Source organism: Prionailurus bengalensis, chromosome A2 (genome assembly GCF_016509475.1).
Source record: "Prionailurus bengalensis isolate Pbe53 chromosome A2, Fcat_Pben_1.1_paternal_pri, whole genome shotgun sequence".
In the NCBI taxonomy this organism is placed as follows: Eukaryota; Metazoa; Chordata; class Mammalia; order Carnivora; family Felidae; genus Prionailurus; species Prionailurus bengalensis.
The window spans coordinates 81930180-81950680 of record NC_057348.1 but is presented as its reverse complement, the minus strand read 5'-3'; the positions used below and the strand labels follow the sequence as shown (position 1 = coordinate 81950680).

The 20501-nt window shown below is 38.9% G+C and overlaps 1 protein-coding gene across 5 annotated transcripts in view; it reads left to right on the top strand.

The window, feature by feature from the left end:
• MAGI2 (membrane associated guanylate kinase, WW and PDZ domain containing 2) overlaps window positions 1-20501 on the top strand; it is a 1357364-nt gene that overhangs the window by 1176213 nt on the left and 160650 nt on the right. For 4 of the 5 annotated variants that reach the window (XM_043588689.1, XM_043588693.1, XM_043588691.1 and 1 more), the window contains 2 exons: window positions 6183-6224; window positions 13273-13364. In XM_043588689.1, coding sequence (XP_043444624.1) covers window positions 6183-6224; window positions 13273-13364 — 134 coding nt within the window. The remainder of the gene's footprint in view (window positions 1-6182; window positions 6225-13272; window positions 13365-20501) is intronic. The other variant, XM_043588690.1, reaches the window with a different exon arrangement.

The window sequence follows — 20501 nt, the reverse complement described above, 5'->3', positions numbered from 1 at the left end:
TTTATCCTTGTGTTCCCTGAACTTTTTCCTGGGAGAAAATTCCATGGGGATCAGCGAAAGTATGTAAGGGAATCCCAACCAGATCTGTCTAAACCAAGCCCTTTGACATTTTCCCTGGCCTGTAGCAATTTCATGGTATCTTCCCTTACAACCAGGTATGAAAGTAAAGAGATGTTTTGCATTCACATTCAAAACTGGGTTGCAGTAGCCGAAGAAGAAAGGATGTACCTCCACCCATAAGCCTCTGCTGTCCGGAGCTACAGAATGTTTGTTATAGCACGGCTGTCAAGAAGTATTTGGATTCAAGTCACCAGTCCCCTGCAAATGATGGAAATTTATCAAATGATGTAAATACTGCTGTGCCTCATTTGGCTCATAATTAGATTATGCTGACATTTTAATGTGCACACACAGGACATCTTAATAAAGATGTATCCCTGAAAAAAAAAATGTAATGATTTTAAACAAACAAAGACAACCGTTGGGTACTAGAGCCAAATGAAACTGAACATGACAGGTACATGCTTATGAGGGGAGAGCTGGAAACACCTCCCGTCTTCATGAGATCTTCTTATGAGGCCATGGAACCAAAGAAAGAGAGAAGGAAGATTCTTCCAGCAGGCCGGGCAAGGCTTCCAATTTCAGAGCAACAGGCAGAGTGCCCACAAGTGGCACCTCCAGGTTCATCGTCAACAACATCAATCAACAGCAGCCAACAAGGGTGTATGGAACACTCAACACGCGTCTAGAACTCCGCTGGGGACCCCATGAGAGAAAGATCGTGAGAAACAAATTCCAATTGTACAAAACTTACACTGAAATTGAGGACACAAAAACGTAGGAAAAACAGTTCCTCAATGAGACCGCATGGCACAGCCCAGCAAATAATATCAGCATTTTATCATGGGAAATTGTGCAGTAAATATAGACAACAGTTTAAGTGTAATTAGACAATTAGACCTACAGTTTCTCACTCCATGGGCAAAATTGATGCTTAATCAGGAGAATGTCGTGTGTTAAATATCTTCTAATTACCAAAAATCCCATTCATCCTTATTGGAAAATTCTGTGCAGAAAGAAATTTTTTTTCTAACTTAATTCCATGTAAGCTTTCATATATATATATATATATATATATATATATATATGAAACATGCCGCCCAAAAATCCCAAAAGAGGTTTTGACCAATGGGCTTTTTGGGGTTTTCATATTAAGTATTTAAGCATTGACCCTCTGTCATTACCAGCAACTGCCAGAAAAAAAACAAAAGTCTCCCCATCCCCAACTCTACTCAACAGTTTTCAATAATGTTCATGTTTCTCATTGTATAATAGCCTCTGTCCCCATTACTTGCATTTTTAGGTTTATTTATTTATTTTGGGGGGAGGGGGAGAGAGAGAGAGAAAGAGAGAATCCCAAGCAGGCTCCACACTGTCAGCACAGAGCCACATTCAGGGCTCAAACCGACCAGTTACCACAAGATTATGACCTGAGCCGAAGTCAGACACTTAACCGACTGAGCCACCCAGGTGCCCCTACTTGCATTTTTTTTTTATTGAAAGCACCATTTCATAGTGGGATAAACCAGGCTATCTCTTACTTTTTCTTTCTCTGTCCTTTTCTCATGACACTCATGAAAGAAGGGATTCTTTGCAATCAAGAGGAAGGGCTTACATTTTCTCATTTTGTCTGCTAATCTTAAAAAAAAACTATTGTTTACCATTTCTAACCTTGGAAAGCAGCTACTTCTAAAGGCGCTCACTGCTTTTCCCTCCTCCCATCTTCTGCCATTCTTTCTTGATATGTGATGGTGTCGCGTATTTCCGACATGGTAAGAAACAATTTTTTAACAGCCTACAACCCCGTGAGACTACGTAGGGTGACTGCACATGCCTGTTTGCTTGAGACAGTCCTGCTCTGTGTCATCCTGGCATAATTATTAATAGCTTCTTTTTCACTCTCCAGTTTGACCTCCTTTGAATGATGAATTATATGGTTTTTCTTTACTACATAATCTATTAAAGAAATAGTCATCATTACTGTCTAAGAAAAGTATATATCTAAACGTACAGACCATGAATAAAAATTTTAATACCCAGTCAGATAAATAATTTCTTTCAAGTTAATTTATTTGGCTGACTGAATTTTTGCCCATACATGTTTTATTCCTCATTTGAGGTAAAGACGTATGTGGTAGCTTATCTAGCCAGACTCCCAGCAAACTCCCTCCATACTCAGAAAATTACACATATACAAATCTAAAGCATGATAAACTTAGTACTAAGAAAAGGTAGCAAGGCTTCACTCATGTAAGTATTCTGCCATGGAGTTCTAGTTTTCATCACAGGTAGGAAATCAGATGCAACATCGCCATCATCACAGGACCAAAAGGGAGAGAATTTTGTCTGTCTTCCAGCTCCTAGGAGAGATCATGGTTACATAACTGCAGAACAACGGCTGTCATGACTCCTCCTTTTGATGCCAAGCAGGGCAATACAAAGTGCTTCCCAAGAAATGGGGTATGGCTTCCTTTGGAATCTTATAAAATAAAGTTCTGGTCATGCTCAAGAACTTGGTGATTTAGGAATGAGGGCTCTGTCTTGTTGCTTCACTTTGATTTAAGCCAGACTTATTGCAAAGGTTTGTCTCATCATCCTTGGTTCACAGGGCCATTTCTTTCTTAAAGGAGAATTTTTTTTTAAGTTTATTTATTTTGAGAGAGAAAGAGCAAGTGAGGTAGGGGCAGAGAGAGATTGGGAGAGAGAGAATCCCAAGCAGGCTTCTCATCGTCAGCACAGAGTTCAGTGTGGAGCTCACACTCATGAACCATGAGATCATGACCTGAGCCGAAATCAAGAGTTGGATGCTTAATCACAGACTAGCCACCCAGTTGCCCCTCATGGGGCCATTTCTTGAGCAGACACCCTACTGCAGCCTCAGAAGCCAGAGCAAGAAGCAGATGAAAACAGGAAGAGACAGAGAAGAAAAATCCCTGTTCTTTGAAACTCTTTCCTCATGATTCTGTCCTTTGGTGTGAACCCAAGTTGAATTATGATGGAAGTTATCCAAACTTCTTTCTCTTCACATTGAACCTTGTTTATTATAAATAAACAATTTATGAGGTACAATGTCTGGCTTCTTTGCAGTAAGACATCACTCAAATGTAGGATCATAAAAGTGTCAGGGATCCGTATGTTGTAATGTGCCTTATGGTGGAACCTCTTTAGAACACAAATTCCTCTGAAATTTCCTCAAAAAAACTCACACGATCAATTTTTCTTTCCGGAAATTAGGAAGAACTAACTCACAATAAGCAGTGAGTATCGCAGCGAGGGTAGCAATCAGAAGGAACCACAAGAGTTAGAGCATAATGGAAGAACAAACTGGTTTTTAGCACTATACTTGAGAGGAAACTATACTTTGTAGCCAGTCAAAAACGGACGGCTGTATTTTTCACATCCATGGCTTTTATCCTACCATTTTGTTGTTCATTGTTCATTGTGGAATTCTTTCATTGTTCAGCATTATAATACACGTATAACTTATGGCTAATCACAAATGAGTGGTTGTATTTCTAAAGTAATGTTTTTTCTGCTGCTTTCTCCGTGTTATTAGTCAGCAAGGGCTGTAGTTGGCACTGTCTCCCATCCTAACATGAGAGCCACTTGGAAAGATAGGGTAGTGTAAAAATATTATCCACTCAGTGCACCGCCTGGGTTGAGACTCTAAATGGAAACATGGTGGAAGCCACATCACACAAGGTAGATACACAATATCCAGAGCTCCAAAGCCTGTGCAAGTGCTCCCACTTCAGTCTTCTGGCCTCCAGTCCCCCTTGCCAATGTGATTACACACCTGATACAGTCAAGCTGGAAATGTCAATAGGTTTAGGAAAGGTTCTGATACATCATGGATGCCATAGCTGCAGGCAGCTGTGGAGTCATCCTGAAAGGCCACCTTGCCTTCCTAGAGAACACCCCCACATCTGAACACTGCTAGACCAAGCCCTGGCCTCATTTGCTTGGCCATTGCTATTGTCCAATGGCCTTAATGTTCTTAACAAATGTTCTCTGGTGCACTATCTTATTTTAGTGAAATATTAAAATAAGATGATATGTAAATGTTAAGACACTTTTTATCAATGACTTTAGCATTAGCATCATAAAAGACTAGAAAAAAATTAATAACATTATCATTTACAATGTCCTCGACTGTACTCTGAAGGTTAATTTCCTGCACCTTTTTCCCATGGGAAAACCATTATTGCTGTCCTTAGTATAATTTATGTTATGGCTTAATCTGTGAAAAAAAATTGCCTTTCAGCTGCAGTTCTAGTATATCACATTATGCGTCACTTTGCAGTTATAATATATTGATAAAGGAGATTAGTAATTCCAGTTAAGCTGTGTTTGCCATTTTTAATGTGTGCTTCTTAATTTGGAAATCTAATTTAGGTATATTTAGGTAGCTTTGTAAACAATTATGGGAACATTTATATTTCTAACAGGTCCCTTTTAATAAAGAAAGTTACCATGACATGAGCCAAGTAATAAAGAAAGGGAAATAAAAGTTAGGTTAGGGACACGTTTTTCCCATGTATTTTAGAAAGTAGATCCAGTCTGATAGATAATAAATTTATTTCATTCATCAGTTTAAAACTTAATGTTCCTAGAATTGGGCAGAGGATAAAAGTGGAGGAGGGGAGGGGAGAAGTAAACTCTAAAATCAGTCCTTGACTGAAAGTTATTTAGTACGTCAAAGCATTTTGCTGGTAGCACAAGTGAACAATGCAATCCACAGAACTTTCATGAATAAATATGAGACCATCAGGGCTGCAGTAAACTCAATGTAATCGCTGAATGGCAAGTAGGTCCTAGTGAGATTATGATAATATAAAATGCCAATTTTACAACTAATGGAAGCTCTTGGAAGGTAGTCTTCTATCCCTGATACAGCTCTGTCTTTCTAATGAAAGGATAGTTCTCAATTTATAATGCTAAGCAGTCCCATTACACATGGAGGATTTTTAAGAAATAACGATTCTTCTGGAAAACTAATTTACCTTTGCTAGAAGACACAGGTTACATGGCAGGGATGGTCATTCTTCCTGGAATGAGTACGATTAGCTGTGCAGGGTGCAGTGGGGAACACCTGTCAAACCCAGAAGGTAGTGACACTAGGCCTTGTCATTGCCCTCAACAGGCTTCTAGTTCATTTTTATTGTTGAAGAGTGTAGAATGCTGTCTGAAACAAAGCTCAATAAGAAAGCAATCAGAATTTGGTCTATTTTAATTTTTATTAATGTAATAATAAAATACACATTTTTATAGTGCCCCGTTTTTAATTATGTGTATAGTATTTTACGTTCATGTCCACAAATTTTATGTCATATGTAGCAGAGATAACATCATAATTCTCATGAAGGATTTATATTGCTAACATAAACCAGTTTAACTCAACTGCTTATACATAACTTCAGCTATCCAAATAATTATAAGTATCAAAATATTTGGACTGATGGACGTAAGTCAACACACTCATTGATAGAATTTTCCACTTTTCATTTCAGTAATTTGATGACACAATATCTTAACCTGATTTTAAAAGACTTCTTCAGTTTGTGTATAGTTCAGGTTCTGGATTGACTTTACTTTTTTTTAAGTTTTTTAATTTATTTTTGAGAGAGGGAGCATGAGCAGGGGAGAGGCAGAAAGAAAGGGAGGGAGAGAATCCCAAACAGGCTCCATACTGTCAGCGCAGAGCCCAACACAGGGCTCGATCTCACCAACCATGAGATCGTGACCTGAACCGAAATCAAGGTCAGATGCTTAATCCACTGAGTCACCCAGGTGCCCAGACTCTTCTTTCCTATAAGCATTCTTATAATGAGAATCAAAGCTTAGTTTTTGAAAATGAGGATTTTTTTTTCATTCTGATCTAAAAGAATTCAAATTTTTCTATTTTGCATGCACATAAAAGAAATACATTTATAGATATATTCCTATACATAAAACAGGGTATGTCCTGTCCACTAACTTCCATGGATCTTAGAGAAACAAAATCATTAAATTTGAGCACAAGGTTGGGGGTGAGTTATAACAGCAACAACAAAAAAAAGTAAAGATGAATTTTAAATTGCCATAAATGAATTTCGATTTTAATTCCCCATTTTCCCATCCAGAACAAGTGCCACCAAGGACCAGTTTCCGAATGGATTCCTCTGGCAAGTATTCTTCAGTACTCACAGTCCTGTGAGTGAAACGTCTTCCATTCTGTGTAACAGACCATTCTTCTGAGTAGTATCAGTTTATTAGTATATAATCACTGTGCTAATTTTAGTCACCCACATACACAAGTATTGAAGGTAGAGGACAGGTCCCATCAAGGTGGGTCTCACTGGCTGCCAAGGAAACAAACAAAAGACAAAGGAAAAGAGTCATATCTGTTCATTGCTTTCATAAAATGCTTTAATAAAAGACTAGACTAAAAACCAGGTGCCAACAAAAGCCACTAGACTGACTAGATCATGCTGATACAGTAGCTTCTGGCCACAGGAAGCTTCTGGCACTTGAAATGTGGCTACTCTGAATTTGGATGTATGTAAAAATCCATACTGGATTCCAAAACTTAATATAAAAAGAAAAAATATAAACATATAATATCTCATTACTTTTTTATATTGATGAGTGCTTAAATGTTTTTGATACACCAGCTTAAAATACATTATTAAAGTTGATTGTATCTGCTTTTTAAAGCAGATCTTATTTGCTTTTTAAAATGGGCTACTGGGAAAGTTTAAATTACTTATGTAGCTTGCATTTTATTTATATTGGACCATGCTGGACTAGATAAATAGAAATAAGGTAGAGTATCTGAAAAGATTTGCAATTTACATATTTTCAAAGAATTTATTGGAAATTTTGCTAATGTAGATGAAATTATTTTCACATAAACTAAATAGCTATATCAATTTAATTGTTTTAAACCATGCCAATTACAAAATGCTACATTTCAATGGAATTTTAAGTTAGAATAGAATATCATAATTCAAGAGCTTTCAGTAATAATTTACTTAAAAAGAGGGACATTTTTTTCAATCTAATGGTTCTGAAAATACATACCAATTTTGGTTTAGACTAAAATATTTAATGTTGCTATGGAAATGAAGGAGGAAAAGGAAGATTCAGATTTTTTTACTTTTAGGAAGTGCTTTGAACAGCTGCTTAGACCACTGGATTGAAAGCCAGAACACTGAAACAATTGCAGAAAAGAGTGTTTCATAATAATAGTACTATTTCAGGTCTGTGGGCTCACAGCATACATCTCTAGAGTATTTCCATGATGACAGCTCATTATCCATCTCAGCATGTTCTAACACCCCTTGGAGAATATATGTGCTTGAGATCATTTCATTCTGTAAGTTTCCATGTCATTTTTGGGGGGTATGTAGAAAATTTGGAAGATGTTGCTTAGCACTTTGTCCTCAAATAATGTATAAAGTATTTGTTTAGCTTGGTCTGAAAATTCTTCTATGATTATTCTTATATATAGACTGTAAAGTCCTTGTAATTTTGAAAGAATATCTTTTGCCCAGAAGGAAAATGAGACCTAGTAATTACAGTTGCAAAATGAAAGTAGGATTTAATTTGAAATTCTAAATCTCTGTTTATTGGCCACAGCAAGTGCATTTCTTGAAAATCTCAACTTCTGAATGTACTTTACTTAAAAACAAAAGAAGAAAGAGAAGAACCACGTAAAAGCATAGATTACCTTGATATATCTGCACAGTATTTCTACATTTCAAAAAATACACATTAGTTAAAAGAGAAAAGTCATAATACAGTTTGCCACCATGCAGTCCAAATTTTCAGGGAAAGAACCAATCCAAATATTTTGCTAAATGTGCATACAAGGTATCAAAATATTCTGGAAAATCATGACTACATCCAAAATAAATGGATCTCCCATACCACTTCTCACATTTAAAATATGTCCTTTATGAAATTATGTGTCATGATTTTTGACTCAGATATATTTATCTTAATTATAAGGTATTTTTATTAACTTTAGCTGCCCATGATGCTTAGGTACAGAGGCAAAATTGATAGTTGGAAGTCCTAAACAATGTAATTATGAAACTAAGTGCTAACTCCATAGTAGAGTAATGCTGTGGTTTATCGAGTATACTAGATTGGTGAGTATCTTAAAACAATTAAATTCAAGAAACATTTATTTAGCAACTCCTACAGGCTGTGCATAATGAAATACAGTAGATGATAAATGTAATTATGCCATCATCAAAGAAAAATGATCATGAGAAACAATGCACCCGTAGTCAGGACTTTTGAATGGACTTCTCCCAAAGCCAAGAGAACCAGGGTGTAGAGTATCACAGAAATCACTTCCAGGAGAACTTTCCCTGTTTAGAAACAAAAGAAATCAGGGGGCATAAGGGATGCGTCAACAGTGTCAAATGAGGCACAGAAATCAGTAGGAATGTGGAAAGAGAAAATGACCATTTGATTTGGTCATTAGGATGTCATCAATGACCTTAGCGAGAGCAGTTTGAGAAATGCCAACACAGCTGGAGCCAGACTGGCAGGAGTAAGTCACAAATGAGAGACTGAAGATGGGGAAGTAAGACCCCACTAGAGACTACTCATCCAAAACAGAAATGGGTGGAACGAGGAGGTGTTTGGTATGGGGAAACCTGAGTTTATTTTACAGCTGAAGGAGAAAACCAAACCGAGTAGGAGTTGACTTCTACTAGAGCTAAAATGTGTCTGGCCACATTTACATTACCAAAGGTATAAAGGAAAACAGTAAAGAGAAGGCATTCTTTTAAAGCAAAAATGTATTAGCTACCTATCTGGTAATATTAGATTCAAGCGATAGAAACTACTTAATTTCTATTTAACTCATTCTGTATCTGGAGTGTATTGAGAGTTTAGAAGCCAGGGACATATTTAGCAAACATCTTTGATTCCTGATTCCTTCCTCAACCTCTTTCCTAGGTCTCTTTACAAGGAAAAGCCAAACAACTAATGCTCTTTCCAGCAGGAAAAATTGAATGAATTCATTCTCTGTGCCAAACTGATAATAAGCCCATGGTATTTACATTTTAATTAAAACATGAAAGGGGATTCAAGTACCAAAATTTAATTGACATGTTTGCAGCATCCCATGTGCCAAATCAATCCTTAAAAAATGCCATTCTTTGCATTTTTGAAGCTTGAATCCATTCATAAAATTAATCAGTTGTGTTCAGTTACCCATCCTTTTCCCTAAAACTGTGCACAAAGTCATGTCTTTCCAAAGCTAGACCAAGGATACATACAGCTATGAAGCTTCTGGAGTCTTAGTGAAAAATAAGAAAAGCAGTTTTTGAAATTCTGCTTTTCCCTATTATGAGGGAGTTTGTCCATATACCTGGATGTGGCCACCATTTGCTACTTTTAGTACTATTAGTTTTTTCAATATTAGTGGGATCCCAGGATAAGTCAGGAGTTGTAAATTCCATCTGGGTAGTTTGCCACAGTGGTCAATGGAAAGTTACATCTGGGACAAATGTCTTAAGATGATTTACTTCATAATGCCTGAAGATCCTGGGACCCAGCTTCTAAGGGAAAAGCAACAGTGGCCAGAAATGGCCATTGAACACACATAGCCAAAGAGTATTCTGCCTCTCCCCAGTCTAAGCAATGCCTGAGAATACCCCTGACAGTTCTGCAAAAGGGGCTGAGGAAGAAGAAGGTAAACAAAGAGCACAGGAATAAAATAAACAAGAAAGCAGAAAGAAAAAAAAAGATATCAGTGGGGCCATGTTTGAGTGACATCCAAAGTGACCCAGGTCCCACCAGGTGTCTACCAGACTCCTTCATCAAACAACCTTCCAGGTGCATGGTTAGCAAACCAACAGAAGAGAGAGGCGATGATTTTTAAATTCTGTCACAATGAGGTGAAGAGCTGGTCCCTGGATTTCTCTGCTTTAAGTTCTTGCTTTAACAGGAGGAAAGATAAATCATGACACAGTAATTTTAAATGTGCCATCTGGCCAGAAGAGCAGCTAAAGGAAAGTATCAGAAACATCATAATCTTATAAGAGAGCTAAAAAAGTAGGGGGAATAAAAGAGTAATGTCTCTCAGCTTTGTGTATATAATTTTAGTTGTTTTTTAAAACCAGACTTAAAAGGATGGGGAAGGCAGGGGAAGAAGCCAAAGAAAAATTACCTTTCTAAAAGCTCTTCTTCTCAAAAAAAAAAAAAAAAAAAAAAAAAAAAAAAAAAAAAAAAAAAGTACTACTGCCTTAAGGCACAATCTATCATTTAAACTTTTTTTCCACTTGACTGTTTCTCTAAAGTTTCTATGTCCTGCAGCCTCTCAGTCTATGTTCAAAATTAACAAAGAAATTTTTAAAAATCATGTCTGCTGGCATACGTCTCTAATGGGTCTCTCTGCCTGTGTCTACATGTTCATGTACCATGAAGCTAGCCATCTCTGTCTGGAAGAATGGAAGGTGCAGATGATACAGTTGGCACATAGCACCCCACATTTGAAATCAGAGCAGTCAGAGCAATAGTCAGGAGATCGTAATGTCACCAAACTGCACACAGAGAATAGGGGGAGGAGGATAAATGCCAGTCTCTCATCTGTTCTTCAAAGTTAAATAAAATTAACCAGCTAAAATCTATATTTTTTCTACTAAAAATAAGAGTCCTGAGTCATTCACTAAAGAAAAGCCTTCTGATTCCTCCAGGACTTACAGACAGCATCCTCTGACACAAGACAACCCCCTTGTCCCCTGGATGTCTCAAAATTCTGTTCCTGGGATTGCCATAATTTTGGCACTTTGGGCAGGGAGGGGGGGGAGTATTATTTAGCAAATAAAATGGATTGCATAGTAAACTTCTTTTAGAGTTCCTTGTGCAATATGGATTGATGCTGAAGCCATTGGAAGAACAATTTCCCACTTACCTTACTCACCAATGATGCAAAAATGAAAATATTTATAAGAGTAGGTGGAACGTTCTGATTATATAGTGTGTGTGTTCTCTTTGTATTTTTTATGGTCTCTATTTATCTTTCATATGATCTAGAGTCCTGTAAGTGAAAAGTTACCTAGAGAAGAGATTACTGTGAACAATCGCATCATAAACAACTAAAGATATCTAAAATCTTGGGCACTATCTGTCATCCTCCCATCCCCCCCTTGCCTTTATCCTCCCTTGGGAGGAGTACCCATGCTTGCTATGATTTTAGAGGGCTATTCCACCTGCCTGGAGTCCCAAAGCCCCAAAGGAGCACACACTCCCAATATGAGATTTCATACATGATGTTGCAGACCCCAGGAATAAACTAAGTTCAAAAGCCAATTGTGACTTGTAGAGTATAGGGCAAAGTTTTCATCTTCCTTTTGCCACCCAGCTGAATTCTTCTAAGTTCTCGTCTTTCAGATATGAATGATAATACAATTTATAAAAGATGACTAATGGATGTGGAGGTCCAATTGGTTCATCTTTTTTGAGTTTTATATTAGTCATTGAATGGAAAGGACTTTGGTTATATGTGCATCTGCTCATGAGAGGGAATGAATGGTCATGGATTCTTGCACAGTATATACATATATACAAATGTACTTTGGGCTTGACTCAGTTTTGTTTTGTTTTTTGAGAACACTAGCACAATCAGCTTATGCTTACATTTCAGAAATGAATGAATTTCCTTTTGTATATAACTGGGAATGCATAGCCCATACTGGAGGACACCAGGGCAAGCCCAATATCATGTGCCTTGTTTACTGGATCACTGCAGCAGCGCCACTGACTATAGAGCCTAGGAAAGATTTGCCTGGCCATCATTCACTGAGTCTCTCTCTCTCAACTCTGACTATTACTATATATCCAAGTAGGTCAGACACAGCTTCCTGTGCCATGAGGATCCTTCTCTGAAATCCCATCCCACTTTTCAAAACCATCCTGTGTAAGCAATTTAACTTAATACTTGATTCTGTAAGTTATAATACTTCCTTTAAACCATTAAGGCCTAGGATCACTAAATACTACTTTTTTTAATTTTTTTAAATTTTATTTATTTGAGAGAGAGAGAGCATGCAAGCAAGAGTGGGGGAGGGACAGAGAGCAAGGGAGAGAGAGAATCTAGCAGGCTCCGTGCTGTCAGCACAGAGCCCAGTGTGGGGCTCAGTCCCACAAACTGTGAGATCATGACCTGGGCCAAAATCAAGAGTCGGCTGCTTAACCGACTGAGCCACACAGGCGCCCCAGGATCACTGGATACTTCTTAAGCAAAGGATGGCATTAATAAGTATTTCCCAAAGTTGCTAATCATTCATTGGCATCCTAACAATGGCCACAAAAGTATGCGCAACTCAGTCATGATGGAGACTTTACCCCCTTGAGAAGGATTCAAAGGCCCAAGGGTAAAGGGTAAGCATAAATCACATCCTTCTTAAAAAATCAGAAGAGTTCTTATTGTTTTACCTTATATTTACTCTAAACTTGAAAAAATTGACATCCAGAGTGTCCCAGCTTATTTTTAAGTGCGTTTCTGTTCTTTCAACTAACTGCAGAGAAGTATCTCTCTTCCAGTTTATTGTGGATATATTAGTGTAGTAGTAATAGTGAAGTCAGTAGTGAATCTCCTCATGGCTTCCACATCTTAAAATGTTTGGGGAGATACGAGTTCACTCAAATGCCCAATACAGAAAAGTTTAAATTCTATCTTTTCTAATTTTTACCATTTAAAAAAAGACAAATAGGCATATGTTTGTATCTCCCCATCCCCGACACACACTAAATTGGATGCATCAAGACATGAGCAGATATTAGTAGATCACTAGGCAAGACTGTACCAGGTAGCTCCAGGATATTATCTTCTGCTCTCTCAGATTTCTGAAACGATCATTCTAGTCAGAGTCAACATCCTCAGAGTGACAGCCAATCTTCCTGAGAGCAATCTGAATGCTCTCAGGAAAATAAGGAATTATAAGACGATCATTTTTTTTTCAGTCAGGAAATTTGTATGTTCTTTCTGCCTATGGTAATACTCTTGTTTGGTCACTGTTAATCCAGAGACTACCTAATTTGGGAACATTTTGTCACCATATTTCTTTTTATCCTCAATGCTCTCCACCAACTCTAACAGCACTCTCATTAATCACATCCACGAAATTAATTTATCATCAGTGTGTTCAGTTTCTTAGGGAGCGGGGAGGGGACAGGATTCATCACTCAATGGGATCTCCTTTATGCCAGGTCCAGATTATAAGGAACTGGATGTTCACCTTCGCAGGATGGAGTCTGGATTTGGCTTCAGAATCCTCGGGGGGGATGAGCCTGGGCAGCCGGTAAGTTGAAACTTCTTTATTTCCACACTGTGGGCTATATATTTTATGTGTTTGTGCATCAGGGGAAATACCACCCACTATGACATCTAAAAGAAAATCTTCGAGGACTCAAGAAGAGTTTGAGGTTTGGTGTGTTTTTTTCTTGCTGTTTAAGTTCTCAAAACATGTCAGTGTTTTCATGCCAATAAATCCTCATAAGTTAATGTACATACATTAAGAGGGGACATTACTCTCCTTAGAAGGGATTGAATTCCTCTTGAATATTTCAATTATTTAATTGTATTGGACCCCTGGTCACTCTGGACAGCACCCCATAGGTAAGCCATAGTATGACAGAAGGTACATGTGAAGAGGTGCCTTTGACCAGCAGAATTATGTATGTTTGCAATCCAGACTGCACAGGAGAGAAAACACAGGGATAAACAGAAGCAAAACCAGGCTCAATGCTGCAAAATCTCAGGCAGATTCAAACTAAGGGATTCCCGTGAGATGTTCACAAAGTGAACTTCAATTGGCACAACATTGGGAATTTGGGGAGGGCTCTGGAGAAATTACACACACACACACACACACACACACACAGTCATTATACACCAGAGTAAAAGCATAAAATAATATACAGAAAACATTGCAAAGCTAGATTAATGAGCATGTATCAAAACATCAGCCATAAAATACTCATTGTAAAAGATGCGTCTTAAATGGTACCCAATATGGCTAAGTCAGATTCATGAGAGGTTTGAATTAATAACACCCCATTCCAGCTCAAGTGCCTTAACCCGATCCCAGCTCGTGAAAGGGAGTTAAGCTGTAAGCCTCAGTTTCCTCATCTGTAAAATGAGGATTATAGTGCTCTCTCAATAGAGAGAAAGCTTTATGAGAAAAGATGTGAAAGTGAATTTACCAATGAGGGTTATCTGGACTTCCCTACTAGTGTTTTGAAGGAAGAGAGTGCCACGGTAAAATACAGGGCTCAAATAATTTTGGACTTTTATTTATCCAGAGATTAAATTAAGGATCTCATATCATGGGTAGAAAGAACAAATCTCACTTACATTCTGCTCCCTTTCACAGACTTGTTCTCCTTCTATTTGCCACGTGGTTCTCAGTTTCTGAGGAATCCTCAGTCATCTGGTCAGGAGACATCCTCACTCTTCTCTATAATTCATCTTGCTTTATATAGACAGAACCAACAATAGTATCCAGTTCCTTCACATATGTAAATATTTAGCCTCCTCGCTTCCACAGGGTATTTGTCTGACTTAGCTTCCTTCAGGATTATTCTCTAACCTGCTCATATGTCTCCCTATTTAGTTTGATCAACAGGATTTAAAATTCCTCCTAAGCAGGGACTTCGTCTTCCCCTTTTTATTCTCCATTAGTGCCCTATAGATGAATGGTGTGCCATTAGCCAAACTGGAGGTCAAGGTCACAGTCCTCAAGAAAGCCAAATCTGCCCCATATGCCTGACAACAACTGCAATAACTAAAAAGTCTGAGGGAAGAATGTCCCTCACTTCAGACACTAGCTGCAAATTTAAGGGTCCCATGGCCTCCTTCAGATTTGATAATTCACTAGAATAACTCATAGAACTCAGGAAAACACTGTACTTATGATTAGTTTTATAGTGAAAGGGTACATATTAGGACCAACCAGAAAAAAAAGGGGGGGGGCACATAAGACAAAGTCTGGAAGGGTTCCACATGCAAAACCTTCATCATCCTCAAGGACAGGTTATCCTCCCAGCATGGATGCACAGAGGATTGCCAACCAGGGATGCTCACCCAAGTTTTGGTGTCCAGAGTTTTTATTGGAGTAGGAGTGACTGAGTCATTGAGGTGATTGAGCTCAATCTCTAGCCCCTCTCCTTCCCAGAGATCAGGTCGATGTCACAAGATTCAAAGTCCCGGTCCTCTAATTATGTGGCTATTCATTCTGGTATAGTCAGCCCCCACCCTAAGACTGTAGGTGTGGCTGGCTCCACCCTGAATCATCTCCTTTAGCATAAAGTAACAGGTACTCACCATGAGTCTCCTCATTAGCATAAACTCTCAGGTTCAGTACAAGGGGTTCACCATGAACAGCAAAGATACTCCTGTTGCAATAGTCTGAAGGTTACATTTCAGGAAAGGCCAGACCTCTTTCCTGAGGCTCAGACTAAATTCTTTATTGTACACCCATATGTTTAAAAGATACTAAGTTAAGGAAGTAATGGCACTTTAAGTTGATCTTTATAGCATTGTGAGGGATACTGAGACTTTTGTAGAGCATTTAAGGGTAAATCCATTAAAATTCATTATACTTTTTCTAACATAATGCTTCAAACTTACCAACCCAAGGGGTCTCTGCCAGAAAGACGAGGTTCATATTTGTTCCAGAATGCACTGACTAACATACTTTTTTCCGCTTACCAATCTGGGAATTCCTTGAAGGCAAGGACCATGTTTTGATGTGTCTATGTCTTCCAAGCCTAGCACAGAGCCTGGTATAATAGATATTTGCTAAATGAAACTGAAGAGAGCCCTCTTCACCCAGCCAAATCCTCACCTGAACGTCTCAGAAAAAAAAAAAAATCTGGAATTTATATTTTCTGAGGCCTCTAGATCCTATGGGCTCTGTAGAATTAAAACGGCCTAGTCCTGGATATAGAATTAAAATAGCCTAGTCCAGGGATGGTGTCCTGGTAACCCTACAACATGCTTTGTTCAACCCAGTGCTTTAAAATTGTGGAAAAACAGCTAATTTCACATTTTTAAAAATTCAGATTTCCATAATTCCTTGAAAGATAGATCTAGCAACATTAGGCTTATCTTTCTCCACAACAACAACTGGCTGGAGCTATGTCGTGGTCCCTTTTAGACTGAACATGGCCACAGCTCCCAAGACCCCCTTTTGCCTGTGTTGCTCATTTAGTCTACTGTCTTTGAGATTCCCAACCCCAGAGGACTGGATTTAAAGGTGAATATTTTGTACCAAAGGAATCTTCAGTCAGGGCCAGATCATGGTTTTTACAAGCCCTAAGCACTGAACATGTGATCAGTTTCCTTCCTTTATATATAAATACAAATAAGAGATTAAACTATGAAATGAATGTAAGGGAAATAAAGTTCCAGCTCTTTCCATGATGCTTACTTCAATACAGTCTTTGAAATGTAAAATTCTCACTTTGCTCGAACCCCTCCCCCGCACACACACAGGCTCATGCTTTGTCTGCTTTGCAGGTAAACTAGCACCACACTCAGGAAATATTTTCCTCAACAGTCTCTGCCTCCCCAGGGGGAGAAAGGACTGCATGACAGTTCACAGGGAAGGCCTAGGCCTGGTCTCAGCTGGCTCAAGAAGGGAAGAGTTTGGCTGAAATTTGCCTGGCACAGAAGCAATAGAATTGTTGCCCAAATGGAACACATGTTGCTCAAAATGAAACTCAGGTGTGTTAATGCAGCCATGGTCACCACCTGGCCTCAGGACAGCTTTCCACCTAGTCAGTGCACTGGCTCCCAGATTCTCAACCCTGCTGAACATTGGCTTTGACTCCAGAGTCCTCTCTCCCATCCAGTGGGCAGGCATCCAGGATCTGTGATAAGCCTCCTCAGATGACATAGATTGCCTGTTATCCCCATTGGGTTTATTTAGATCTATTCTGGTTTATTCTTTCACTTGACTGATTTAAGACACATGCAGGCTGCGAGTTACAATTTTGACATTTAAGCCATTAAAGTAGAAGCCTAAATCTTCCTAAAGCAAGCAAAGCCAGAAAGTAATGCCCTGAAAAACCAGAATGTTGCACCTCAGAAAGATCATGTCAGGAAGAGTGATTCTACTGTAAAGATTTCCCATAAGCCTTTCCTTCCTGCTTTCCTCCATGGTTAAGCCCAGAGATAATATATAAACAAAATGTGCTGGCCTCATTTAATTGCTGATGTGCTACAAAAGAAGAGACTCATGAGGTGACTTGGTCCCCAGCCACAGGAGGTCTCATAAATTACATCAAACAGGTTTCTGCCTCCATATATATGAAATGGTACTGACATCTCAGGGTGCACATTAAACACGACAACATAGCTTTTGGCAAATAATGAACAGCAGGAGTCCAGCTCCAACAAAGCATATGGGCATTTTTTCCTGCAAGAGGAAATACTTTTCACAGTTAAATAACAATAGAAATAGAAAGAAATGAAAAATTGCCAGAAAGGAACAAAAATGAGATTTCCAGCTGTGAGCTGAAAAGAGATGGGAAGGCATCAAGGTGGAAAGACTTAGAAAATGCTGCAATGGAGAAAAACTGTTTGTAGAAAGAAAGAGGTAATGCTAGACATACTCCTTGGTCAGGGAGTCTGTGCAAACTTGTGGAGAAGTTTTGGAAGGCAAGAGCCTGAAATCTTCTGGCCACATTGTCAAGTTGTCCCAGGCTATAATTATTGCAGATCAGACCTACTGGGGCTGGACTTGGCATTAGGTAGAGCAGGAAGGAATTAAAGGAATTAAAAGGCCTGCACATATGATTTTGGTTTTGTTTGTTTCTTAGTTATTTGCTTGCATTTTCGTGTGTGTGTGTGTGTGTGTGTGTGTGTTTTCCCCTGGCTCACTGGGATTTCAGCCACTTGAATGTGAACCACTATTATTTCATATCAAATACTCTGTTTTGTTCCATGCCCTCATAGCCTGTAAGATAAAGTAGAGTTATGGAGTTATTATTGTGATTCTTTTGTTCTTTAGAGAAGTCACTTGGAAAGATAAGACCATGGGTCAGTTGTATATGGAGTCAGGGGGCAGTCTTTTTCGAGCTCTTTGGCCACAATCCTCTTCCTTCAGGGCCAAAGCACTAGAGACAAGATAAAGAACTCCTCCAAGTGCAATGAGAAAACTTATGAGTGGGTCTACACAGGCTGAAGGATCCAGTGAGGCTCGACAGAGGTGTGCGTGGTGTGAGACCAGTGTTGGTTGGGAAGGCTCAGAGGCCAGTGTAGCCCTTGGAAAGCAAGACTGGAAAGAAAATGTAGCCTGATGGGCCGGTGAGCCCAGACCATGTGCTTGGGGTGAGGGAGTCCCTCAATAGACCTGCAGAGTGATCAGTGTGATGTGTCAAGGAGCTCAGGCCAGGCACTGGCAGGAGAGTCCTTCAGCAGACTTAGAAGTGACCAGTGACCATACCCATTGGACCAAGTGAGAATACTCAGAATCTCGTTAGTAAGAGTGTGACAGAGCTACAAACTGAAGCTTCCAGCCTCTCTTGGGAGCTTGTTAAACATGTGGAATCTCAGGTTCCACCCCAGGCTGCAGAATCAGACTCTTGCAGGTAGTTCCCAACTCTGTGTTTTAATAAGCTCACCAGGTAATCGGTATGCACCCTAAAATGTTAGAACTACTTGATTAAAGGATCAGATGTCCCAAGGCATGTTCTCGACAGCCTAAGCATACGTTAGAATGTCTATACATTGAAAAGCTAGTATGAACTACAGTGCAAGAAGGAATCATAGATCATCTAGTCCCTGCAGTGACGGTGGCAGACAGGAAATAAACTAATAGAATGGCTGGAGCATACAAAACATATTTGAATTAAAAGGAAAAAAATAAGTTGTGTTGGTTGTTTTCCTGAATAGAGATACATAGAGCTAGCTCTGTATCTGCAGTGAAATATAATGCACAAAGGTGCAAAACGGCCAAAGGCAAAGGAACAACAGCCCCATGAGAGCCGGAAGCAGTGACAGTGTGTGTGGTCAGTCTCTCCCCAGCAAAGGCAGCAGTTACTGATGAATGGAGCGAATGTGACTAATGTATTTAGCTAATGGGCATGCGACTCAGTGCCTGCTCCAGCACACCACACTCAGTGCAATTCAAGCTTGTTTAATAGTTTATGTCAACCTCTGTTTGAAACAAGGTAGAGGATGGATTATATAATGTAGTTATGTAATAGTATATATGTATATAATAACAACATAATACTATACAATAAATTATATTGAAGTATTATGTTGAATATACCACTTATTTGGAAATAACCATGTAAGACTTGATAAAATGTCTTTGTTCAAATGTCGACTTCTCAAGGATGCCTGCCCTAACCAGCTCTCACATCACCACGGCCACATGACTGACACCCATCTACCATCCCAACCTGCTCTCTTTTTTCCACGGGACGTGCCTGCTAGCATGCAACATAATTTACGCACTTACTACACACACTTCTCATTGTCTAACCATAAAAAAAGAAGTTCTATATGGTAGGGATTTGTATTTATTGTTCACTGATGAATTTCTAACACCTAGAAGGGCCCATGGGTTCAATAAATATTTGGTAGATAAATTAATTAGTAAGAAGGGTACTCATATCACAGCAATGCAGCTGAAAAGCAGATGTTTTACTGGGATTTTTCTTTTTTTTTAAACGTTTATGTTTTGAAAGAGAGAGAGCACGAGTGGGGGAGGGGTGGGGGTGGAACAGGATCCCCAACGGTCTCTGTGCCGACAGCAGAAAGCCAGATGCAGGGCTCAAATTCGTGAACCATTAGATCATGACTTGAGCCGAAGTCGGACACTTTAATGCTTAACCGACTGAGGCACCCCAGCGCCCCTACTGGGATTGTCCTTTTAATGGATGATACTATACTAGTATCACCTAGTAACACAGAAGATAACTTCAGGAGTATCTTTATATCTTTGCTGTCTGCTTACAGCAAGGGAGGAATGGGAATTTTCCAATGTGACATTTTGGGTTGGTTTTTTTTTTTTCCAAAGTGAAATTTTGTTTTTACTATTTTTGTCGAGGGCCCAATTGCAGCCCTGGATCTCTCAGTTGTAACCTATATTTTGGCTCACTTTCATCAGTTAGAATCAGAACTATAGCTTAAAGTTGATAATTACCAGCCAAGGAGTTCATGAGCCATTTTTTCTCTGTAACTAGCTATAAACTCTCTCACTAAGGCATGTAGGAAATCTAAAGGTTGAAGCATTTTGAGGGACTAACCCAGCTAAATGCAGCTTTTCAAGGGGCTGTGGGCAAACATAAACATTCATTTTAACTGGCTTTTGTACAAAGCACTTAGCAAATCTTTGAAGGGCTTCTTAACAGGTTGAGTCTTATGAAGAATAGATTGGAACATCTTTAGAAAGAAACTCCTAAATTCAGGTTGGCATGAC